This window comes from Python bivittatus, unplaced genomic scaffold (genome assembly GCF_059951505.1).
Source record: "Python bivittatus isolate LINGU-HERP-01145 unplaced genomic scaffold, Pbiv_v1 ctg000040_np1212, whole genome shotgun sequence".
In the NCBI taxonomy this organism is placed as follows: Eukaryota; Metazoa; Chordata; class Lepidosauria; order Squamata; family Pythonidae; genus Python; species Python bivittatus.
In genome coordinates this window covers 3,566,791-3,593,058 of record NW_028277032.1, presented here as the reverse complement: position 1 = coordinate 3,593,058, position 26,268 = coordinate 3,566,791, and the positions used below count along the sequence as shown (strand labels likewise).

Below are 26,268 nucleotides of genomic sequence, written 5' to 3'. Positions count from 1 at the left end.
ATTGTTGTACGCTGCCCAAAGTCACTTTGTGTGACATGGGTGGCTATAGAAATATGATATATAAATAAATAAATAAAGTAAAATAAAGTAAAATAAAATAAAATAAAATAAAACTAGCATGTCTTTGAGGATGTCATAGGAGAAATTAAAAGAAACTGGGGAGCAAGTAAGATGGACTGCTCAGAGAAAATACCCCTATCCCTTTCCTTTTAAAGGATTTTTGTACCTTAGAGTGGAGGGTGCCGTATCGCCTGTTGGCATCTTCCAATTTGCTCTTCACTAATGTGCTGGTGGCTAATATCTCAGGGCACGGCGCCCCACCGCTTGCAGCAGTCACTGCCTTCTCAGCATCCAACACTTTCTGCCCTGACATAGTAACAAAACGTAAGTCCCCTTTGTGGGAAATCACGTCTTCAGAGAAGCTGCTCTGCTGAAGAAGCACAGGCCGAAGGGACTCGAGGGCACCATCCCCCGCATGCATCTTCTCCAAGTCTTGCTCGGCCTGTTCCAGCCAGGCTGCAAACTCTTGGTGGTCCCGCAAAAACTTCTGCAGCTCATCACGGAGCGTCTGTGCTTGTTTAAGCTGCCCCTCTGTCTGAGATAAGGAAGTAGCATACTGGTCCTTCAGTGCTTCTAGCCTTCCTTGGAGCCTCTGCTTCTCCTCCAGTGTGAGGTTGTGGCTTTGTTTGTCTAGGAAGGCCTGGGCTGACTGCGTGGCTAGAATGACATCTTGCTGCTGAGAAAGGAGCTCTTGGTGGTGGACCTGGAAAGAAAACATCAATACATCAAATCTGAACTACCAACAGAACATTCAAAACCAGACCTTGCAGGCCAGGAAGAGAAACCTCTGCTTCTTACAGGTGTCCCAGGGTTTGACTGGCTTCTTCCCAACAGAGGGAGCCCAAGGTTGTTCTAGTACTTTACTTGTTATATACACAGCCATGCTTCCATGGCTGCTTCCAAATGAGGTGGAATGCATCACAGTTCAATGTAATACAAACAAACAGTGGATGCCAATCAATTTCACCAGTGGAAAGGGTACCCTCACTGGTTGCCCCACTGAAGTCAGGAGGGGCACCTGGAGGTGAACCTCATGATCACCTCAGTAAATCTGATCTGGAGTTGGAGAAACCATGCCCCAAATTATCTACTAATCCAGACAACTGCAGCGCTCTGAACTGTGTTAAAGAATGAACTGAAAGCCAAGGGTAGCCATTTTGAAATGGGTGAGATGGGATCCTGCCATTCAGCCTTGACTGTGGCAGTGATGCTACAAGCGATTCATTATTCTCAGAGAAACTCCCAATTCAGATAATCTTCTTTAGTGAATATGGATAAAGAAGGAAACTAAGATGGGCAAGGCTACAAGTGTGCTTTGAGTATGCTCTGGAACAGAACATCCAATTCTGGGATTTTCACGCAACCTAGAGGTTTACACTTGGTTTCCAGAAAAAGGATAGGATGCAGTCCAGATTAGGATTGCAGCCAAGGAGTGAAAATGCACCACAGACTGGGCAACTGAATCTGCGAGGCAGGGACTAAAAATGAAACAACACAAATGGATTCACAGCCAAGCCAGAATCTTATTCAGCTCTCTGTTGAGTAGATGCACCAACCTTCAAGTTCGTGTAGTGCAAATCAAGATTCTCTTCCACAGTTTCCAACAAACGGCTATCAGGAGCATCTTGGACTCTTCCATCTCCATGTCTTCCACCAACTCTTCCCACTGGCCACACTTTACCTTCTGGGACCCCTTCAGGCCTCTTCACCGAAGCCAGCCAACGTAGAAGGGATTCAATCTTATTCTGATTTTCTTCAAAGTCTTTAATTGTTCTAACCTGGGAACACATTTTTGAGAAGAGACAATGAGGTAGTAAAATGCCACGGAGATGAACAAACTGTTGCATCTGGAGTGGGCTGCCTTGAACAACCTGGGCAGCAAGGATGAGGCAGGAATCCCTTCCCTGAGCACCTTCCATAATAGTTTTGAGAGACTCTGCAACAACCATTTGGCATATATTTATACCTGCATCTTTTCTTAAAATGTGATGCCTGAACTGGACATAGAGGTGGGAGAGAGGTCATCTACTCCAACCTGCTGCTCAGTGCAGAATCTACCACAGTCTCTCTAACAGAGGATCATCCAGTGGCGAGAGAATGGAAATTACTTAGCGCATAGCACAACCCTACCTTTTCTGTCTGTTGCTGCATCACAGAGCTCACGGCACTCTCAAGCTCCTTCTGGGCTGCCTCTACCCTCTCCTGCAGGGACAGGTACTGCCCCTGAGCCTGATGTAGTCTTTCTTGCAGGGATCCCAGCTCCCCAGGGGGTAGTTTGGTTCTGTTCTCCTCCAGAAAGTCCTCTGTTGCTTTCAAGACACTTGTGAAAGAAGCAGTCTGGCTCTGCAGGCTCCGTTGCAAGTCCTGAAAAAGAACAAGCAAACCCTTCTGGAAAGTTCTAAGAGTTGATGTTCAAGGTTGGCATTATTTATTTATTTATCTGATTTCTATAGCCACCCATCTCAGCAAATGACTCTCTCTTCTAATCATCTTTTCCAATGGATGCAGTTAGAAAGATCTTTTGAGCCACCCATTAAAAACATATCAAAACTTACCATTAAATTTACATCTTGATTACTGTCAGCCCCACCAGGCAGGCCAGACCAGGGAATCAACTCCCGAAGAGGGCTACAGCTACTTTTACTGAGATGGGCTCCAATCACAGAATCCTGCATTCAGCACAGAATCCTATTGTGCTGAAGCTCTTTCCCCTTCTTAGAGGCCTGTGAATCAGGGAGGTGTCTGCCTGAGCAGTTTTATCTTGTATAAACTTTATCTCCAAAGTTTATCTTGTAGTTTGGGCTTAAAGATGCTACAGCCCCTTTTGCCTAAGTAAGGGTCCTGCATATCTCCACTGAGGTCATCTTCCTTACTCTCTACAATTACAGACTAGGAGGTACATATGAGAACTGTCAGAAAAGTTTCTGTGGAGTCCTTGGGGTTCTCTGAGCTTGGTTGTTTTCTTGCAAACATTTCGTTACCTCACTAGGTAACATCTTCAGTGCTAGAATGGAATGTGGTTTGCTCTCTGTTTATATACTGTGGCATGGTGTCATCTACATACCAGATCCATATTTTAGGTTGTATGTGTGGAAGTGCTATAGTTTCTAGGCGTTGCATTACAATCTCTGCTATGAGTCCTGACAGTGGTGATCCCATGGGTGTGTCTCTGATTTGTTGGTATGTTTGTCCATCAAACTGAAAATAAGTAGTGAAGCAGAGGTTGATGAGGTCTATGATTCTGGGTATTTTGATCTGGGTGTATCTGGTTAGGTCGGGTGTGTTGTGTAGTACTGCTGATATGGATTCTTTTGCTAGTTCTGGGTTTATGGATGTAAAGAGTGCTGTGACATCAAATGAGACCATAATTTCATCTTCATCTATGTGTACATCTTTGATTTTCTGGAGGCACTGCAGTGAAGAGCTGATAGAATATTCACTCTTCTCTGTGAGATGTCCAAGTATGGATCTGGTGTGTAGATGACACCTTTGTTATAATAAAAAAGGGACAACTAGAGAAGACACATGAAACCATCAACATCTTCAGAGGAATAAAATTCACCAGAGAGGAAGAAAGCAACAATATGCTTCCCTTCCTGGATATCCTCATCAGCAGAGGAAACAACAGCAGATTAGAAACCCAAGTCTATTGGAAGACAACCCACACTAATCAAGTACTCCATTACCAAAGTAACAACCCAATCTCCCACAAGAAGAGCTGTGTAAGAATATTATTCAAACGAGAATAAACGCATTGCAGCAACCCAGAACAGCAGAAAAAGGAAACAGACCACCTATACAACATCTTCCAACAAAATGGATATCCACGCAACTTTATCAAAAAGTGCCTGACCACTCAACCTACTATAACACAACCAACACAAGCTATGAAAAGGATCACACTGCCATACAACTACCAACGGACTATTACAACCACATGGCATCTCTGTAGCACACAAACCAACTAAAGCCGTCCAAAACATCTTAAGCAAACCAAGAGACCCTGTAGCCCAAGAAGAAAAAGCAGGAGTCCTCTACAACATACAGTGTAAGGACTGTAACAAACACTACGTAGGACAGACAGGCAGAAGGCTAGCAGAGCGCATCCATGAACACCAAGTAGCAGTCAGAAGACATGATGAAAACTCCTTAATCTCACAACACATGGACAGACTTAACCATAGTTTCAATTGGGAAACTGTCAGCATCTTAGACCAAGCTAAATCCAAAAATGCGGGGGAATTCTTGGAAGCTTGGTATTCAGACAAGGCAGCCATCAACAGGCACACAGAGATAAACAACATCTACATACTATTCAAAAGAGACAATAGAAAGGAAAACAAAAGATCTCACCCGCAATCACCACCCAGATAAGCAGAGATTAACACCAAGATTACCACTGGACATACAATCAAGCAGAAAACAATACCTTAATCAAGGACCTACCAGAGGGGAAAAAACAAAACAAAACAAAACCCCCACCCCCACCAACACTGGCAGGGCAGGCCACAGAATATAAACAGAGAGCAAACCCCACTCCATTCCAGCACTGAAGATGTCTAGCGAAGTAACAAAACATTTGCAAGAAAACCACCAAGCTCAGAGAACCCCAAGGACTCCACAATTCAACCCTGAGCTACACATATTTGTTTCTATTGGAGACAAGTTTCCTTTTGGGGCAAACCACCAGCTAACTGGTTAAAAAAAACGTTATAGCAGAAATTGCTCAGATTTTGGTAACCAATGCTGCTTCCCACCCCCTGGAAAGTTCCTTCCTTATTTGCCTCTGCCGCCCAGACCTGACTCTGGGTGTGTTTTTGTAACACAGACAGAATCAAGAGATGACCCTAAAAGGCTTGATGGTTTCCTCATGAGTGGCATGATGGGAGAGGGAGGCCAGAGGGTGGCAAGAAAGGTCTCCCAGCAGTCCAACTGGGCCCCAAGGGCTGTTCCTGTGGCCTCGCACTTACAGTCACATCCTGTTGGCTCTGTTCCAGGACAGAGAGGTCTTCTCTTGCTGCTGCTGCTGCTTGGGAACCCAGCAGCTGGGCCTCTGCCTGCTCCATCCAGGTGCACATCTCCTGCAGCTTGTGGTCTCGTATGGCTTGTTGTTCTTGGAGCGTCTACAGGGCAAGAGGGAGTTTTTAAAAGTAAGGCAGGAGTTTGTTAAGGCTTATCAATTAAACACATAAAATATAAATACAGGTCAGAGAAGTTGTAAAACAGAAAAACAGAAGTTGCTGGAGCACAAGATGCATCGTCTGTCTCTTGCTCTCTCTTGCTCGCCTGCACCTTTCCTATTCCATGTCAATTTTACAGTGTGACTCAACTCTCAGGTTGTGGGAAGGAAGAAATGGATAAAGTCATTCAGGCGTTTGACACCAGCCTAAGAAAATACTTAGCTCAATTTTTGTTTGTGGCCTTGAGAAGAAAAGAGGCTGGGAAATAGCGAGTTGTGTAGGATGACTCTGCACAACTGCAGTGACCCATGAGAGGTCATTTCTGAGACAGAGCCTGTACGTGTGTGAAGGAGAGCAAGACAGAGAGAGATGTCACATGAACCTGCGTCTTTCGGCCAGCGTTCCCCAACTAGTGGTTTCCAGCAGTGTTGGACTTCAACTCAGATAATCCAGGCTGGCTGGAGATTATGGGAGTTGAGGTCTAGCACCTTGGAGGGTGCTGGGTTGGGGGAGGCTGCTCTGGGCACAGAGTAACTTTGAGGCGATTGAGCATGATGTGTGACCCTGGACCATCCTTCTGTCACCGCTTGGCCCCTTCTGATCCTTGTGCCAAGCTCGTGCCAAACGAGAAGCCCTGCTTTCTCTGGCAGTCTTAAGCCAAACAACAGAAGCAGTTTGAGAAAGGGAGCAAAAGAAGCTCCTCGGCAGCGTAAGGAGATCTTCCTGCATTAGGGATGGGAGTACATTCAATCTGAAAAGGCAAAGCACATCGGTTAATACACACAGAGACAAGAGGCAGAACAGAACAGTGGGACAGAGACTGCGGTTAAACAAAACATCCCTTCCATTAATGGTGTCTTAGGGCGGGAGGGAGAGGGTGAGCAACAGACACAGGACCGTGCTGAGAAGCGTGGAGGAAGGTGGGCAGCCGAGGGGAACCGATCGAGGTCCAAGGAGGCTGGGGTGAAATTCAGAAGCTCCTTTGGGGGCAGAAATAAAGAAGGAGCTGCAAAGAGATTTTGATCAGGGCCAATGCACCTGAGCAGGAAAAGGTTCACTCTCCCCTTTCCAAGTTTTTTTTGGCAAAAATTACCTCCTCCCTTAGACTGGGAACAAAAGCCTCCCTCCCACCCCACCCCACCCCCTGCACACGCGCACACACTCACACAACTTCACAATTAATTTAAAAATCTAACCATCCCTGCCTCACTTCTCTCCAGCAAGGAGAGGAACCCATTCACCTGTGCTCTGACTGAAACAGTGATGTTGGCTGGAAGGTTTTGTGCCACTATATTTTTTTATAGAGGAACATTAATAAAGTTAGGCAATTTGAGCATTGGAATTAAGATTTTCAAACAATTTCTGAGGAAGTATGCCTACCTTTAAAAGAAAAAAAAATAGTTCCTTCAATTTTTTCTTAATATATAAGCAATATAAGAACATGCACATTGCTGAGTTAATCTGAAATATTTACAGACATTTCAATAAAGTAATTTCTAGTTTGTTTGGAGATATGTGCCCTAACCATAAGCGCAATATAATTATTTTGGTGCACTAAATTTTAAATTATTTCAGTGCATAAATCCATTTTGATTTTCAATAGAGAAAACTCAAAGAAGTACATTTGGAGCAAAATCCTAATCCAATATTTTAATTTGAAAAATTTTGAAATATTTAAATAGCACATAGAATTTGTCAGGAAATAAAGTTAAGTCAAACACCCATGCTAAATCAGATCCAAACTGAAATAAGGTATCTCTAACTTGGCAACTGTTCGTTCCAGAATTCCCATCCTGCAGGATCAAAAAGAATTCTGGGAGTTGCAGTTCCAATGTTTCCTGTCAGGTTGGGGAAGACAGATTAAGAGTGCCAGAATGCTTTAAATTTCCTGGAAAATGTTCCAGCAAACCTGGAACAAAACAGCCATATCTCTAACAATGTTAGGGATTGTTAACACCCAGGGCTGGGTCCTCACAGTAATGCCCTCCTGCCAGCCTGCTGCTGCCTACATTTGCCTTGGAATCTTGGCACCTATCCCTGTCCAACTGCTTACAGTGGGGCAAAAAAGTATTTAGTCAGCCACCAATTGTGCAAGTTCTCCCACTTAAAAAGATGAGAGAGGCCTGTAATTTCCATCATAGGTATACCTCAACTATGAGAGACAAAATGGGGGGGGGGGAATCCAGAAAATCACATTGTCTGATTTTTGAATAATTTATTTGCAAATCATGGTGGAAAATAAGTATTTGGTCACCTACAAACAAGCAAGATGTCTGGCTCTCACAGACCTGTAACTACTTCTTTAAGAGGCTCCTCTGTCCTCCACTCGTTACCTGTAGTAATGGCACCTGTTTGACCTTGTTATCAGTATAAAAGACACCTGTCCACAACCTCAAACAGTCACACTCCAAACTCCACTATGGCCAAGACCAAAAGAACTGTCGAAGGACACCAGAAACAAAATTGTAGACCTGCACCAGGCTGGGAAGACTGAATCTGCAATAGGCAAGCAGCTTGGTGTGAAGAAATCAACTGTGGGAGCAATAATTAGAAAATGGAAGACATACAAGACCACTGATAATCTCCCTCGATCTGGGGCTCCACGCAAGATCTTACCCCGTGGGGTCAAAATGATCACAAGAACGGTGAGCAAAAATCCCAGAACCACACGGGGGGACCTAGTGAATGACCTGCAGAGAGCTGGGACCAAAGTAACAAAGGCTACCATCAATAACACACTACACCGCCAGGGACTCAAATCCTGCAGTGCCAGACGTGTCCCCCCGCTTAAGCCAGTACATGTCCGGGCCTGTCTGAAGTTTGCTAGAGAGCATTTGGATGATCCAGAAGAGGATTGGGAGAATGTCATATGGTCAGATGAAACCAAAGTAGAACGTTTTGGTCTAAACTCAACTTGTCGTGTTTGGAGGAGAGAGAATGCTGAATTGCATCCAAAGAACACCATACCTACTGTGAAGCATGGGGGTGGAAACATCATGCTTTGGGGCTGTTTTTCTGCAAAGGGACCAGGACGACTGATCCGTGTAAAGGAAAGAATGAATGGGGCCATGTATCGTGAGATTTTGAGTGAACACCTCTTTCCATCAGCAAGGGCATTGAAGATGAAACGTGGCTGGGTCTTTCAGCATGACAATGATCCCAAACACACCGCCCGGGCAACGAAGGAGTGGCTTCGTAAGAAGCATTTCAAGGTCCTGGAGTGGCCTAGCCGGTCTCCAGATCTCCACCCCATGGAAAACCTTTGGAGGGAATTGAAAGTCCGTGTTGCCCAGCGACAGCCCCAAAACATCACTGTTCTAGAGGAGATCTGCATGGAGGAATGGGCCAAAATACCAGCAACAGTGTGTGAAAACCTTGTGAAGACTTAACAAAGACAAAACGTTTGACCTCTGTCATTGCCAGCAAAGGATATATAACAAAGTATTGAGATGAACTTTTGATATTGACCAAATACTTGTTTTCCACCATGATTTGCAAATAAATTCTTTAAAAATCAGACAATGTGATTTTCTGGATTTTTTCCCCCCATTTTGTCTCTCATAGTTGAGGTATACCTATGATGAAAATTACAGGCCTCTCTCATCTTTTTAAGTGGGAGAACTTGCACAATTGGTGCTGACTAAATACTGTTTTGCCCCACTGTATGTTACTTTTGTAGATTCAGTTCATTTAATGATAATGATAACAATAATGATGCCTATCCCAGGTCCTTGGGAAGGACTCGATAGGTGGGTAAAAATGCCACATCCAGTCTAAATATCTGGTTGACTGTGCAACCAACCATCATTAGCAAGTGGGCAGGCTGAAAAACAGAACACCAGGTCCCAGTACCACCTTGATTTTGGAGAATGCTCCTGATACTGTATGACTCCCACATCAGGCCCCATGCTGTATCTGGAAGTGTGTTTAACTATTCAGAAAAACACAGAGCTAAGCTGGGGTGGCAGAAAGTATCCGGGAGGCTCTAGGAGTCAGACCATCAAACTTGGCTTTTCTTACTGACCACACCCATTTTGTTAGCCATTTTGTGAAAGTGTTCTCAAACGGCATGCTCTCAAAATTCATAAAGTGCCCACCAGCACAAAAGGTTTGGGGATACCTTAATCTAGGGTGTTAAAGGTTATCTTTAAGGGTTGCTTCATATGTAATAAATTAGCGGAGCTGGAGTTAATGTACATTATATACAAACATCAGCGCATTTGATGGACGGTTCAAAGCGTGTCTCTTGCGCTGTCCCTGCTTTTGCAATTTGCCTGAGGACCCTGGCTAGCCTTGGGGCCACGCTCTACCCACTGTCGCCTCCCTTGCCCGGCTGTCTCTCCCCCCACCCCTCCAGACATTCTGCTAGTCTTCCTGGACGGGTCTCTCCACCAGACCTGGGCGATCGGATCAGCGGAGCCAAGAGGACCAAGGCCCTGGGTGATGCTGAGCCCGGCAGGAGGGTCCCTGCCTCGCTAAGGGGATAAGCCACACACACGTGCGCGCGCACACACTGCTCCTGCTGAGGACAAGGCAGCCCCGCAGAGGGCAGCCCACCCCATCACCTCCTCCGTCAGCTTAGCCGGCTGGAGACAGACCTGCAGGACCTCAGTGCGGGCGGCCACTCTCTCGGACAGCTCCCGGAAAGACCTCTGCAGGTCGTTCAGCAGCCTCAGCAGCTGCCTACTTTGCTCAGCGTTCAAGTCTTGTGCGTGCTCGGAAATGAAGAACTGGATATCCAAGGCCATCCCATCAAGCTGAGCTTTAGTCTCTGCAAGGGGCTTTGCCAGTTCCTGGCCATATCAAGAGAGCAAGAAGAGAAACTGTTAGCAAGGCAAACTATTCTGAGGCTGCACAGCAGAGATTATTCAACTGGAAGAAACCGTATTACAGCATCTTAGGTTCTCAGGTTCGATTCACTGGATTTCTTTTTGCTCTGCAATTCAGTTTCTATTGTGTTCTTTATCTGGCCAGCAACAAACAAGCATCCTTGGTCTGTTAGCCTCCAAGGGTTTGTTTCCTCTGAAATCATCAAGGCAGTGAGTACCACGGGGCAGGGCATTTCAGTGACATCATCCAGAGCTCAATTAAATCAACTAGGATACAACTATCATAAATTAGCCATTCCTCTTTTAAAGCACCACTATATCCGCAAGCGCACTGGATGTTTTTCCTGCCACATGTCATAATCAAGATTCTAACAGCACAGTCTGTATTCAAGCCAGTTCTGTAGTGGCTAATTGTGTTCACAGCACTTCCTACAGCTTCAATGCTTTCTCTGCCACAGAGAAAGAAAAACAACCAGCCAAAATAAAATAGGATCCAGTGCTGTGCTCTTTTCTCGAAAGGATCCCCACATTGTTGCATTCCTCTAGAGCTCTTTTCACAATTCAGGGAAGCAAGCAATGCCCAACAGTATTTGACTGAAATAGGAAACTCCCTCTTTCCATAAAGGTCATACCATAAATGTTTCTGTCTTAAAAGGAAGAATAACAAATCCACCACCCGTGATCCAAAACCTTCCACAAACTCTAGAAAGGAAACACTTTCTCAAGCCCCATATCAAAAGCCTACAGAATTCTTCACCATAGATGGTTACAACCCGAACAAGTCACTGTCTGCTGTGACGGCTCCTGGCCCAAAGCAGTATTTACAATTTTAAACATGTGGATGATAAGTTACTAGCTATCATATAGCTATCCCCCTGCCCCCCTTCCACCAACACTCAGGCCAAAAGCCCCAGCTGCCAGTATGAGAGAGAGGTTCGTCCAAGTAAATCATGAGTTTCCTGTGAGACGACAGACCCTGCGAGAGTCCAAATTTTGTGGGGAGAACAAGGAAACTGGGACAGAGAAAAACACAACTTTTTGCCTGGAAAAGAGAGAGAACCAGAAAGGCTATTCTGGCCATTAGATGCTAGTAGCCATAAGACAGGATCCTTACAGGCAGGCAAGTGATCTTTCCCTTGGAAGCATCTTCCACCAGACCCTACAAGGACATCCAGTAAGTCAATCCCTGTTATTTGCAATGTTGGAAAAGCCATCCAGTTTAGTTCAGAAAGCTGCCCTCAGTATCTTGTGATATTTTGGAAGTTGCAAATAGCTAACAAGAGTTATGAACGAGGGTGGTGACAGCGAGGTCTCAAGGTATGAAGACAGCTTGATTAATGAAATTCCACCTCCACCCGTTCCCACCCCCACCCCCAAGCTGCATCTTTCTCTCGCAGGCAACCTTAGCAGGGCTGTTGCTATGACTACCTTGTATCTCCGAAGGTAGGGGTTCCAACCGCTGGCATCGGTGATAGCGTGGGATTCAAGGCCATTGAGTTGCTGGGTGGTATCTGACACCCAGTTCAGCAGCATTTGTAGTTTGCTCTGGAGCTCGCCATGCCGGGTTAGGATTTTAGCCTCAGAACAAAAAGAGAATAAAGGGTTAAAACCAGTATGCGAACAAAACAGTAAACCAAGGTTAACCAACGGAGTCAACCCCTTAGCAAAAACAGCCACCGTTTCAATTGTCAGGCAGAAGAGATGGGACAATTCTGAAATGAAACGAATGCCACAAAGTGAATCTTTCCCTCAGAACCCACGTGATAAAGTGTTCTTGTAAGTAGGCTCACGGGTAATGGGGGAAAAAACAACCCAAAGCTAGTTACACATTCTAAGAAAGTGCAGAAAAATAACTGTACCGTATGAGGAAAATTGTGGGTGCCTTTCTCAAGAGCTTTTTGCCACATGGGCAGTAAAAGAAAATTTGGAGGGTGGCAGAAAAGAAATCAACGTGGATATGGGCCCCCCAAATAAAGGCAACCCCTTGAGCTGGTCACAAACACAGACAAGAACTTTCCGCTCAAAGAAGAGCCCAAGTGTAGTTGAGGATTCAGCCACCTCACAGAATTAGACTTTCCCTCCAAAGTCTAATTTTTTGCCACCCATCTTGAGTCAACGGAAAATCATCCTGGCAAGACTTTTGCTGTCCCCATGGTTGATCCCTCTCCTGCCTCTCTTCCTGGTCCCTGGAGTCCACCACCGCTTCCACCACAGGTGACACAACACCTTGAATATGCTCTTGGATGGCGCTGAAATAAGGAGGAAGATGCTACTTTGACCCTGGTGCAGCCAAGGATGATTTGGGCTGGGGATGAGATGAAGGCCATGTCATGGGGATACAGCAGAAAAAGATGTTGCTAGAATATGTTTGTGCCATGGTTAGATGCAAGTGGGGAAAGGCCTCTTTGGGGATGGGGGTAAAATATCTGGCAGCAAACAAGATAACCCTTCATTTAACACAGTATTAACAAATAGCAGAGAAGCCCAGAAGCCATAAATGAATTAGTTTCAATAAGCCATCTTTTCTCCATTCCAAAATAAAACTGCTCTCTTTTAATCAAGAGAGCTCCTCAATGGAGCAGTATCATATATGCTATTTCCTTGTACCAACATGCTATGTATGAAAAATAGAAGCAGCATTCTACTGAAGGACGTTTAGCAGCCATTTCTTCTTATTTTGTTTATGAACTAAGCTGCAGCAACATTTTATTGCAGCAGGGCCTCTGCAATCCACCTGAATAAATGGAGGTCTCGGCTCCTGTTGCAGATCCCCAAATGCCCACTTTTGGTTTATGGAGCCAAATGGAAAAATTTTCCCAGATCAACCACTCCATGTCATATGCAAAGAAAAAAATAGCACATGGAACCACCATAATCTGTATCCTCCTTACCTGGTTCTTTCACTTCGTCCACCAGTCTTGTTTCTAACCTTCTTCTAGAGGGTCTGAGTGCCAGAACTGCCCTACTTCTGATAAATGATTCCCACCAGAAATGTTTTTGGCCCTTAAAGAAGGCAATACCTTTTCTGCTTCTGCTGCAGTGCGAAGGTTTAGCAGCCAAGAAGTCAGGGCTTCACTGACGGAGCCAAAAGATTTCAAAAGGTTCTTGGCGTCCTTCTCCAAAGCCCTCAGCAATTGCTCAGGGACCTCCTGGGGAGAGCTGGCCACGATCCCTTTCACAGCTTCCAGCTCCTGATTCACTGGAGCTGACAGATCCTTCCGCTCCCCATCCAAGGCCTAAGACGAAGAGGATGCTGTTAAGCTAAAAACTAAACAAGACAAGGGATTTTCCAAGTCTGGAATAAACTTGAGCTTCACACTCCCTCTGCCTGCTCGCTCCAGGTCACCTTAACCCTGTCCGAGCAGAAGAATCACAGCTATTGCACTTGCATCACTGTCCAAGCATGAAGCGAGATCGGGGCCAAACAGCTGAATTATATAAGCCAACTCCTCAAGCGTTGCTTCCCAGAAAGCTCATCTTTCCATGGCTAAAGTGTAATTAAATGTAATTAGAGGAGAGACTGGGCTTAAAGAATGCTTCTGGACTGAGGTCTCTAATAATCAAAAGGCACAATGTGGCTTTTATATCTTTCCCTCCATAACTTTTATTTTTGGAGAGGGGAGAAAAAAGATAGTTACAAACAAAGGAAACACATTGACAAATGTGCCACAATGGTGTCTAGGGCCTGATCAGAATACATGAACAAGGCAGGGCTGTAACTCCATTCTCTCAGCCTGGTTCATCAAGAGCAAGACTGAGCAGTGAGCAAGACTCCAAGTCCATCATCTTCACCATCAGCTACAGAGTCCGCACATTCTCTCTTCTTGGCCTAGCAGGCATAAGGACTCAACAACATGAAGGCCAATGTGTGGTTTGGGCAGGGAGAGAAGGAAAGACAGACAAGCAGATATGAAAAGTCAAGAGCTGTCACCATTGGGAAACTGAGGCAAGGATACATCCCTAACCTAAGCGATTTAACCTACTTTGGGCAGAACCCCGCTCACTCACCCCACACATACATTCCACATCAGTTGGACTGGCAACCTGTGATGGAATGGTTTGGTGAAGGCCGTGCTCGGGGAGATAAGCATTTCCTTAGCCCCCAGAAAGAGCGTGGGAAGATGAAGAGGATGAGGCTGGCACCACCCTAAGGAATTCGCAGTGTTGCTTGCTGGCTTGGGGAGTTTAGATTCAGTCTGGCGAGATTCTGTCTTGTAGGTGGAAGCTAATAAATGCAAAAGAACTCTATCTGCACTGCCTCGTGGAGCTCTTTGGGCTGAACCGGACACAACATCACCCAACTGGCGGAGGGTGTGTGATTTATGCCCAGAAGCATTTGCAAGTGGGCTGTGAGAGGGAGCTGAAAAGGGCTTGGGATCCACAGGGGTGAAGTTTCCAGGGGCTGGGAAGATGGTAATTTGAGCCAGGGGATCCTCCCATTCCTAAAATAACAGTCTCCTCTGGATCACCTCCTTCCTGCTTTGTCCTCTCAAACCATTCAGGTGCAAGATGCTTTATGTGGTGCAGCACTTGGCTTCCACTGCCAGTTGCCAATGAAGTAAAGGAAGAATGGAAGCTGAAACATCCCATCCTCTCCTAAATTCTACTTCGACCAGCCTTCCCAGAGCGTGGTGCCTACAGGGATAGCCTCAGCCCCAAACCAACATGGCACGTAGTACAACCTTCCTCTGGCATGTCCCTGCATGGAGAGAGCCACGGAGATGGCCCTGAGGGAAATACTCAAAAGCCATTACAAAAACAGAAGGGGCAAAAGCACTCCTGAGATTATGATACGGACGGAGATAGAAAGATTCGGCACTTCCCACTGGAGGGGGACGGTGGGTGAAACTGACAGATCTCGCTGAGATGGATGAACTGACAAGACCACCTCTACATTTATTGGCAAGTGTCAACCCCTTATTGGACTTTTTGCGTAAAAATAAAAAAAATGAACCCGTGATTTATGGCTGGTGGTTAGACAGGATAGATTAGAGAAAGAAGAGAGTCATGACGTAACTTTAGAGGGAGAGGTCACAATATAATTTACTTATAGCTGCTGTGAAGAATATCAGAAGCCACTTCTTTATGTCCTTATATTTTTCTTTACAACTTGCTCTTTTTTTTTTCTGTTTTCTTCGTCTATTGCACTTTTAGCTGTTTCTGTTATTTCTTTTTCTTTTTTAATTTTTCTGTTCCAATTTAGTTTGTTGCAGTTTTTATTCTTTTAAAAAAAGTTTTAATAAAAATCATACACACACACAATTATTTATTATATATTTATTTTGAATGAATGAATGAATGAATGAATGAATGAATGAATGAATGAATGGGTGAAAGCATTCCTTAGCCCCGGGAAAGGAGAAAGCGTTAGGAAGAGGCTTAGGCTGGCTCCTCCCTGACTCACCAAGGTCTAAGAGGGAGGGGAGAAAAGCACAGGCAGACTTGCAAGAACCTGTTACCGGAGCCTCTCTCAATCAAGTGCAGTTCTGGTCTTCCTGTGGATTTGGTTTCCTGATCTGGACACCCTCGAAGGGCTGACACTGCAACCTCCTCAAGCAGAGCAAGGTACTGACCATGCGAGACCTGGGCATGCTGTTCTGAGTCGTGAACCCGCTTCTCTTACCTCAGCCTGGCAAAGCAGCTCCTGCAGCGCTTGGAGATTCAGCTCCGTCAGTTGGACCCTCTGCATGCGCATCTCAATGCCGCGCACCCTGGAGAGCAGCGCAACCAACCTTTCATCATAGTTCAGGCAAAGCTGTTTGCTAAGTGGACCCTGGAAGAGCAAGATATAAAGAGCAGGCTTCAGTTTTCACAGGAGGGACAGGGACAGAGAACTGTGATGGAATGGAATTATGAAGGCCAGGCTCAGGGAGATAAGCATTTTCTTAGCTCGCCGCAGGAGCGTGGGAACTACAAGAGGATGAGACTGGCACCTCCCTGAGGAATTCACACTGTTGTGGCTGGCTGACTTTGGGAACTGGGGTTTTAGTCTGGGAAGATTCTTGCTAGAGGTTGTAGCTAATAAACATAGCTGAACTGATTTTGCATTGTCTCTTGGAGTTCCTTGGGCTAGGCCTGACAAGAACAGAACAAGCATATCTTTTCCTCTTTGACTTTGTTTTATTTATAAACTTTTAGTTCTTTCCCAAATAGCCCAGTTCTTTTTCCTTCAATCATATTTTTTTTTAATTAAAGATCATTTTTCAAAACTCTAGTAAGCGTTTCTCTGGAATTGCTCTCACCTTCTTAGACCCTTTCCCAAAGATGCTTACCAGTCCCCATCACTGACAACATCCCAACATTGGATTAAACTAGTATTTGGATTTGGCCATTTCAATTCTTGACTAACCTTTTAACTGCATCATTGTTCAATTTAGAATTTTTAGTGCAGATGTTATCAGTTATGCTAGATAATTGCAACACTGATTGACCTTGTACAACTTTGTTAGCTGATCTCTGGATTTTGATATATTAAAATAAGTAATAAAATAAAGCAGTAATAAAGCAGCAGAGTTCTCATCTTGACAGTTCAAGGAGGAGCCCATGGGATTTGTCACTTTTGAGATCACAGTTTCATTGAAAACAAACAATAATCTGTCAGATTGGGTCTGTGCTTCCCTTCCATGGATGGGTGCATTTCTGGAGACAAGATTAGAGAGGCTTTTTTTTTCGTGCCTTTGAGTCAGTCTTGACTCCTGGCGATTGCCTGGACAAGTCCCTGCAGTTTTCTTGGCAAGATTTCAGAAATGATTTGCCCTTGCCTTCTTCCTAGGCTGAGAGAGGGACTGGCCCAAGGTCACCCAGCTGGCTTTGTGCCTAAGGCAGGACTAGAACTCACGGTCTCCCGGTTTCTAGCCTGGTGCCTTAACCACTACACCAAACTGGCTCTCAGAAAACTTTTACTGGGTATCTATTTTGTCTTCAGAAATACTCCTTGAGTTTCTAGTTAAATCAACAGGTATGCATGAGCACCCTTAAGATATACTTTAATAAACTACCTACCTTGGATGATTTGGAAGCATCTTGACATTCCTCTTCTCTATTTTCAACTATGTAGGAAGAATCATCAACATTCTCGCCTTCTCTGATCATTTTTGAGACTAATTCCTGCTGCATGCATAACTTTCCAGAAGAATTCCTTTTGCTTTCTGGAAACTCCCTCTCTTGCAGAATCTGTCCCTGTGGTCCAATAATTTTGCCTTCCTTAGGATCAACATGCCATGACTCCTCCACTTCTGCAGACATGGACAATTCATGATCAATGTTTCCGTCTTTTCCAGGAGCTTCTTTGATTGCAGCTTCTTCTTGTATGAATGATGTCGCAGAAGAGTAAGAACTTAACTCGCCATCTGAAATCTTTCTGCTCTGAAGAGCCTCTGGTTTGGGCTCAGAAGACCCAAAGGATTCTGCATAACTGAAGGCTGTTACCTTGGGAACCTGCTCTTTTGAGCTAAAAGGTTTTTGCTTTTTTTCTAGAGATATTTGTTCTTCTATGGTATCTATCAAAGCATCTCTGTAAATTCTTGCCTTTTGTTCAGAAACCTTTCCCGGTGCATCTATCTTTTGGGCAATATTCACTTTCCTATCATCCCCAGTGCTCTCTCTAACTCCAATGTGCTGCTTCCCTTTCCTGCAAGCCTGATGGTCCTGTCTTTTCACTTCACCTTGTTTAAGCGTGCTTGTTACCCCACCAGATGGATTTTCCTGAAAGGATTCTGGTATGCTAGGGATTAACTCTACTTTGATTCTTCTTATCATGGTGTCCCTGGAACCTGATGAGGGAGCGCTCCGTTTTTTAATCTTTTTTGTTTTCTTCTTAATGTTTTTTAAGTCAACACTTTCCAAAATGCTGAGTTCATAAGCTTCTAATTCTGATCCTGCACTTGGTAGCTCCATTTTAGTGTCCCTAAGTAATATGTTATCAGCCTGCGTCTTGGACACAACCTTGGTTGAGCCTTGAAAATATATGTCACCTTTTTCTTCCTCTTGTTGAATTATAGAACTGAGTTCTTTCGATGCCAGCTTCTCTACAGATTCGAAGTACGCGGTCCTATTAGCTATTTCAAGGCCAAGGGATATATTAGCACTTTCTTCCTGCTCAAACACTTTCTCTTTTTGTTCCTGGTCTCCATTAATCATGCTACTGTCCACAGGTAAAATGTCCTCCAATATATTTTCAGTCTCTTGATTATTTCCTGTTTGCCTTTCTAGCTCTCCTTTCCAGAGTTCTTTCCTCCTCAGTTTACTTTTCCTCTTACTATTTTTTTTCTGTGTTTTTACTTTCAGGTCTTCAACTGGGTCTAACATGAAGGCAAGCTCAGGTGCCAGCTTGTTCTCCCCTAAAAACTGATTGGATGAGCTGTCCATGGCTGAGATACTAGAAGGGGAAGGGAGAATTGATTCATCTTTCACCATCTTCCCACCTCCTTTCAATGAACCAGTATCAGCATTTGCAGAAGTATTGTAGCCCATTGCTTCAGATGGCATCGTCTGTTTTTCATTATTATGGTATTTATGAATGACCAATGTTTCAGTCTTTGAGGCATTATTTTGCAGCAACATTTGGGGCTGAGGGCCTTCATGTTCTTCCAAATCATGTCCGCATTTATTGGTGATTGGATCAGTTTCTTGAATTGCACTGGCTAATTTTGTGGTGATTAATCCTTTTTCAACGGCCTCTTTTAATGTTATCCGCTTTCCACTCTCAGCACTAACAATCCCTCCAGACAAAATCTGATTAATAGCAATGACTTTAGCTGTATCTTCATCCACTACTTCTTGTTCCAGAGCAGACACCAGTGACAGTCTTTGGCCAGTAGAAGTTTCCATGATGCCACCTGTGTCTGCCTGAGCCTGCAGCAACCTCGAAGCAAGTGTAGGGTCTACTTTGCCAAGTTTAACTGCCTGAGAACACAACAGTATATTCCCAGTAACATCATCTCTGATGTCTTGAAAGGGAACAACTTCTAAGTATCTCTGCCCTGATTCAATGTCAATTTTGCTCCTTCTGACCAATTCTGAATATGGGACTAATCTACAGTTTTCTGGATAAAGAATAGCTTCCTTCATTTCAGAGGAGATCACTGCTTGTTCCATAACTGGCTTGGATAATAATCCTTTCTTAACAGCTTGAGTCAATGTAATTTTCTGGCCAGAAACAGGATCAAATATACTTCCAGTTGAGGCTTGTATTTCTTGAACTTTGCTTTGAAAATCTGAGCTGATTAATCCAAGGGATATGGCTTGAGGTAAGGACACAAGTTTGTTCATTTCAGGATGAACATACTGGTGCAGACATACATCTTCTGCCTTTTTGAGATCTTGGTAGAGGCTTTCATCAATCAATCCATGTTCCATGGCATCTTCTACTGAAAGCCTCATGCCAGTCTTGTGATGAAGGATGCCTCCGTCGACTATCTGTTTAGTTAGGAGTCTAAAGGCTTTTTCCTTAGTCAGAAATCCCTTTTCTACAGCCTGAGTGACAGTTAATGGTTCTTTAGTTTTAGGATCTAAGATACCTCCTATTTCAGCCTGCAGAGCAATGAGTTTTTCTTTAATTGTGTCCTCAGCATATTTGCCCTTATATGCTTTCTCCAGTTGCTTAAGATTTTCTTGAGTGGATTTGTGTATTAGGCCAAGGTTGGAAGCCAGTGTGACTGATATTTTTTTGCCACGCTTGAAATCAACAATTCCTCCAGTAACTATTTGTGCCTCTAGAATTCTTGCAGCAGTTTCTTTATCCAATAGTCCAAACTCAGATGCATCCTTGATGGAGTAAATGCTTTTGCTCCATGGGTCTACAATACCACTTATGGCTTGATCTGAAGCTAATACCTTCTGGAGAAGTTTCTCATCCATCAGTCCTGCACTGATTACTTCTTCAGTAGTTAATGACTCACAGGTCTCTGCATCAAAGAAGCCACTAAACATTTTCATCTCACCCATCACTTTGATGGCTGTATGGCTGGACACAGCTCCACAGGCGATGGACTCGTCCAGGAGCATCTTCTTCCCCGTCTGTTCATGAATTATACCACCACCTTGCAGTTGCGTTAACAACACATTCAGAGTGCTGTTTTCTTCCAGTTCTGAAGGTAGTTTTGGCAATACAGAACTATCACTTTGATAGAAAGGAACTATTTTTTCATCTGTGGCCAACTGCCCTCTCTTAATATGTTTTTCTGCAGGTTTCCCTTCAGCTTGATTCAAAAGGCCTTCTATTGATCCATTTTGCACTTTTCCCATGCTTAACCAGCCGGTAGCTTCTGGCCTATCTATTGCTGCAAGAGTCACCTTTTCTACAACATTATCTATTAAAATGTGAGATTTTTCCATCTTTTCCAAACTGTCAATAGACAAATCTATTTCTCTTCTGACATCACTTTTTCCCATTTCTCTCTCTTGCTCTTTAAATATCATCTTTTCCTCTTCTGATAGTTGTTTTTCAAGCTTAGCATCTTCCCATGTGACTTTTTTATTCCTAGATTCAATTTCAAAACTGGATTTGCATTCTTGCAGTTCCATATCACTCTTGTTCTGTATCATCATCAAACCTTGCTCTCTTCTGGGGTCATCCATCTCACTTTTTAAGTCTCCTGCAAGATCAGCTTCCATCTCTTGCTCCTTCACATTCACACCTTCATTTGTATCTCCAATTTCCACTTCAAGCCTTTTGCTAGGTAGACAAATGTGGGGTTGCAGATTTTGTTCCTTCTCATTTTCTGATGTAGATGAATTAAGCTTGAGTTCATTGCAGGGTCCAATTTCTTCAGTTGTGGCATTCCTGCCATCAACCTCACACAATTCTTGGGGTTGTATTTTGCTGGCTTCTAAGAGGTCAGTGCTAGAGCCATTTTCTTGTGCTGGCACAAGGATTTCGGACAGGCTGTTTAACTTTCCATCTACTAGAAGCAATTTTTGGCCATTGTGGATGTTTACATAGCTATGAGTCATCAAATAGAGCAACATTCTTTCTTCATAGCTTCTTAAGGGACCCTTGCTTTGTTCTCCATGATCTGCTGGATGGGCAGATGAAGAGCCTCCCCTTTGGAGACTGCTTGAGGGGCCAGAAAGGGGCATTCCTGGCATGAAGTCAGGGAGGCAGGTTGATTTTAATTTTTTGGCAATACCTTTATTCAAGATTCCACAATCAACAGCTTTTTTCCAAGGAAGGATTTCATTAGTCTCTGATATAAAAAGCGCTTTGATGTTTTGCCTGCCTCTTAAAATTTTATCAGCTAGCTCAGAAGTTAGGATACCTTGCTCCAGAGAATCCATAACAGACACAATCTTTCCTGACTCAGGCCTCACAAGGCCCATAAATGATCGAAGAGATTCCAGGATCATCACTGCAAGCCTTGATGTCACGAGGCCTCCCTCTATTGCCTTGTCTAGTGAAAACCTCTCTCCAGTAACTGTATCTATAATGCCACCTGTCTGCAGTTGTCTGACCAGAAGGTCACAAGCCAGATTTTGCTTAATTAGATTACGTCTTACAGCTTCCTCCACAGTTAACCGGCAGCCACTTTTGGGGTCCTCAAGGCCACCAGCAAAGAGCTGGGCTTCCAATAATCTAACTGCCACCTCCTTCTCTATTAGTCCTTCTTGAACTGCACAGAAGATATTTGCTTCTTGGACTGACTGCAAGCTCACCATCCCACCTGAGAGCTGTTTGACTGGGAGCAATCTCAGTCCTGTCTCCTGGTGAGGAACACACCGCTGCATCAGATCATTCAAGCTAACTTTCTCAGCTGAATTTGGATCAATTAAAGCCTCACAAGATTTCAAGCAAGATACCAACTTCCCATGAAGGTGATGGGTAATGATGCCTTTTTGAAGAGCATCTTCTAAGCCAATTTGCTCAAGGCTGGAAGGATCTATAAAGCTTCCAGTGAGAAGCTGTATTTCTGCTATTTTTAGCCCAGTACTTTCACTGATGATTCCATTTTCGATAGCAGCAACAACAGGATGAAATGGGCTGTCTTTGCATTGTATGTTCTTGATCAGCTGGACAGCATTCTGCAATTCTTCTAACTGTTGGTAGATCTTGCAATTTATTATGCCTGTTGCCAGGCCTTCTGCCAGTGAGAGCTTTTCACTGGCACTGGGAACCATCAGACCAGCTGTGATCACTTGGGCTTCCAACAGGAGAAGGCCTGTGTCTTGGTCTAGGAGACCTTTTTGCATGGCGCCAAAAACAGAGAAGACTTCCATTGTGCCAAGATCTAGCACTCCAGCAATAGTCTCATTTCCCTAGAGCAGAGGAGCAGGGAGAGGAAAAAGAACAAAATATCAGGATCACAGGAATAGTTGACTTATAAATGCATCCCAGTCCAAGATGTCTCAGTCATCTCAGGTATGATGAATACTGAGCTAGAGAGCAGATCCTAATTAGGTTGGTAGTTTATATGTTGAATGATATCACATGGGAGCAATTTTGATCTTATAAACTGTTTTCACTTTGAGCTCAATCTAGCCAGGCAGGTGAGGCATCACTGAGACATTTTGGGCACTCAGCAAGAGCAGCAAAGCAGCAAGAGAGACCTTGAGCCACATTCCTCCAGTTTAAGGTCAGTGGAAAAAGACAGGGAGGGAAAAAGAGAGAGAAGCATACTGAGAACAACAGCCATGCACTCATCTTGGTCCCCTTTATCCAAAGGAGGAGACAGAAAGCACAGAAGAACCACAACACAGTTCACCCACATGAACCCAAGAAAAGGGAGAAGGGGAAGGCACACAGTTCCCTAAAGATCCAACAGATTCCCATTTTGCTTAGCAGTTACAGTATCCAGACAGACACAACAACCCATTGACTGGCTTGGAAGTGGTAGCCTGTAAGAAGAGATGCAACCAAGTGGTTTCTGACCATCCAAACATGACTTCCTCAATTTCAGGACACTGTGGTACTTCCAAATTCTTTTTGACCTATCCTTACTTACATGGAAAAAATCTAAATCCCACAATATTTGGAAGAAGTCAGTTTGGTATAGTGGTAAGTGCTGGACTAGAAACCAGGACACCACAAGGTCTAGTCCTCCTCTTGGCCCAGAAGCTGGCTGGATGACCTGGGGCCAGTCCCTTGCTCTCAGCCCAACCCACCTCACAGGTTTGTTGTAGTCATGGGGAAAATAGGAAGAGAGAGCATTATATATACTGTCTTGAGTTATACAAAATATTTTATTTTATTTTACTTGAATTTATGAGCCGCCCAACTCCAATGGACAATAAAGCAGGGTACTAAATAAATATAGTAAATAAATAAAGGTGGTTTGCCCTTGGAGGACCAAATTACCTGCTTACCGTTAACCATCTCTCCCTGTAAGCACCACTGTGAAGAAGTACGTTCAATAAAGTGCTTTTCAATCACACAGGGATGAGTCCTGAGACCACTGGGAATCCAGTTCTACAAACTGATCCAAGTGGACCTAAATGACAAAGCTGCAGTTTCAACTCAGAGCCTCCCGCCATGTCTGGAACCCTACCCACTACGACACACAATCAGTGCCTGTCATGGAAATGTTATGTATTCTCAGCCTAGTAGGGCGGCATTAACTGAAAAGAGGAATTGGGGGCTGCACTGGAGAATCTGTGAATCTTTACATCATGGAAGCCTTGGGCCATCAAGACTACAGATGAGAAAGTCGTGTAGCATTCTTCCGCCAAGAGACTCTTCTGTTAAACCCAGAAGGGACCCAGAGCATCCAGATGCACCCTGTGAACCTTCTCCTATTCCCTGGGCCAAGCAAGGCAGGATGGCAGTTCCACTGCAAAGGCCTTTCAAACCTGCTAGCGCCACAGCCACGACTCCAGACATGCACAGTCAGATATTAAGACAAGAGAAAAAGAGAAGGAGAGGCGTCAAAAGGCTTCTTACTTACCCGAGTTGGGGGCTTTGCCGTGAGCAGTTAAAGACAGAGCCTTTAGGTAGCAGCTCAGCCGTATGGCGCACACAGTGTAAAAGCTGGGGTTAGCGTCCGGCATGCGACTGTTTGTTTTGCACAAAAAGTAGAAAGAACAACCACACAGAGCCCAACCCACACAACTGTCCCATATTTCTAGAGTGAGTTGTTTGGTGCAAACTCCAGGAGGGTTAGTTTTTCAAAAACAACAACAGAAAATTGTAAACAAGGATGGTAGTTATTCTGAATAGTAAATCAACATGGAACAGAAAACAACAGGGACACATCATCATGCTCAATGCAGAGAGTTCTGCCAGTTTGGGTGTTCTGGATGTGCAGTTCCATCTGCGCCACCCATTACTTTCACTTGAACAATCCTTCTACCCCAGGAGTTGGAGGTTTTCCACAAGCAGAAATGTTTAAGGGGTTCCCTGCAACCATGAAGCACCCAAACCAAACTTCAGAACTTCATTCTCACTCTCGTGTGAAGTTTAAAAATACCCTTCTGATTCCTCTCCCACCTTCCGTTTCCCCAGAACCAAGGACATACTGGTTTCTGCAGACCTTCTTCCACATCAGGCAGCCGGAATTAAGGGGTGCTGGTTCCTACTACATTATTCCTAGGAGGGATCATGGTGGAGAGGAGGAAATGTATAGGCTTTTCTGGGCTGGGACAAAGGAGCCTTTGGCAAGGGAATCATGGGTGCAGTGGTCACAACATTTGGGAAAAGAGCATTCTGGTGCTTTTGTGACAGAACTAATAGTATCTTCTGTGATGCTATGATTTAAAATGGCATCAATTTACATCAAAATCTGGCTGATTTGGTTTGGTTTGCAATGCTTCAAAGTAGAGGGAGCCTGCAAGCATTAAAACACAACTCCACATAGATATACAGGTTGCATTGGACACATAAATATCACATTTATATACAATGATATACAGATATATCCAGATAGGACTTATGAACAAAGCAGTAACAAAGATAGGGTGGATGCTCAGACAATTGGCCAAGTGTATAAGAAAAGATGGCATAAAGTAGCAGAAGGCTGCAGAAGAAAAGGACTGAAGGAAGAAATTTATTGACTGCTTTCAACCACCGACAGCTTTACGATTGGAAAGCATCGTACGCTTGAGAATTGGCTGTATATACAATCTTTCCATGGAAAATGCAGAAGGGAAGAGAGAAATTATTTCTCCTTGCTCATTTGGGATTAGAAGCATAAACCCTATTTCAGCCAGGTTCTTAACTCCCTTTACTCTTTTTCTGTTTCATTCCACAATCTTACCCTCCCTTTGTATATCATTTGGTTTATTTCTGTGCTTTCATCCTTTGTTCTCCATTTCCTGAATCATCCTCTGACAACTTCCTCTCTCATTGCCTCTTCCACACAGAATCTTCTCCTAAAGGCTCCCTGGGAGCTTCCATAAGTTTTCGTCACTCACCCAGGTATCTGTCAGCTTCTTTTCTTGCAGAAGCAGCTAAGTGCAGGAGAGGGACTGATAGTAAGATGGAAGCAGACCTGGACATTGTCTACCCCAAGCTTTCTGATATAAACCATACTTATTTTCAAAGTATGGATGGTGATAAGGTACGAAGCCAACCTTGATAGGCCTTTCACAACTAAGTGACTAAGAGAAAAGTTGCGTAGGAAGCTTCAGCACAAAACTACACATTATCTCTGAGAAAGATGTAGGAGTCCTCCACTGGACAGGCCTAGTCTACCATCCACTAACAGTCAGCTGCTGGAATGGTATGTGGGAATGACCTTGAGGGATGAGGGGAAGAGATGTTACCTAGGGAACGATCAGATAAAAGGGGGAGGAGTCCACAGCTGAATAACGGGCAAAGAAGGAAACTTAAAAAGGATCCACCTTTTAATAACATATCAAGCTGTTAAAAGTGATGACAGGAGATTTGTATTTTCAGACTTGCAAGATTGATGTCTGCCCTCCCAGGTAAACCAGACAGGAACACGACCAGATGAGCTAATTCTATTTTTTTGTAAGGCTACGTTAACAAAATCTTGCAAATCTGAAAATACAAATCTCTTGCTGTCACTTTTAACAGCCTGATACATTAGGGCAGATCCTTTTTAAGTTTCTTTGCCCGTTATTCAGCTGTGGGTTCCTCCCCCTTTTATCTGATCGTTCCCTAGGCAGCATCTCTTCCCCTCATCCCTCAGGGTCATTCCCACATACCATTACATCTGCTGTATGAAACGCTCTTAGCTTGGTTTCAGTACCTCAGTAACCTCTGAGAGGTTTCTCCTCAGAGTGTAATGGAGTGAAACAAAAAGGAA

General features: G+C 44.1%; 1 protein-coding gene across 15 annotated transcripts in view; it reads right to left on the bottom strand.

Moving 5' to 3' along the window:
• MACF1 (microtubule actin crosslinking factor 1) overlaps positions 1–26,268 on the bottom strand; it is a 305,205-nt gene that overhangs the window by 105,194 nt on the left and 173,743 nt on the right. For 11 of the 15 annotated variants that reach the window (XM_088153923.1, XM_088153929.1, XM_088153958.1 and 8 more), the window contains 9 exons: positions 17,072–22,321; positions 15,693–15,842; positions 13,090–13,305; positions 11,498–11,647; positions 9,839–10,033; positions 5,031–5,183; positions 2,191–2,424; positions 1,617–1,838; positions 227–763 (listed from right to left, as the gene is read on the bottom strand). In XM_088153923.1, coding sequence (XP_088010049.1) covers positions 227–763; positions 1,617–1,838; positions 2,191–2,424; positions 5,031–5,183; positions 9,839–10,033; positions 11,498–11,647; positions 13,090–13,305; positions 15,693–15,842; positions 17,072–22,321 — 7,107 coding nt within the window. The remainder of the gene's footprint in view (positions 1–226; positions 764–1,616; positions 1,839–2,190; positions 2,425–5,030; positions 5,184–9,838; positions 10,034–11,497; positions 11,648–13,089; positions 13,306–15,692; positions 15,843–17,071; positions 22,322–26,268) is intronic. The other 4 variants (XM_088153946.1, XM_088153969.1, XM_088153953.1 and 1 more) reach the window with 2 other exon arrangements.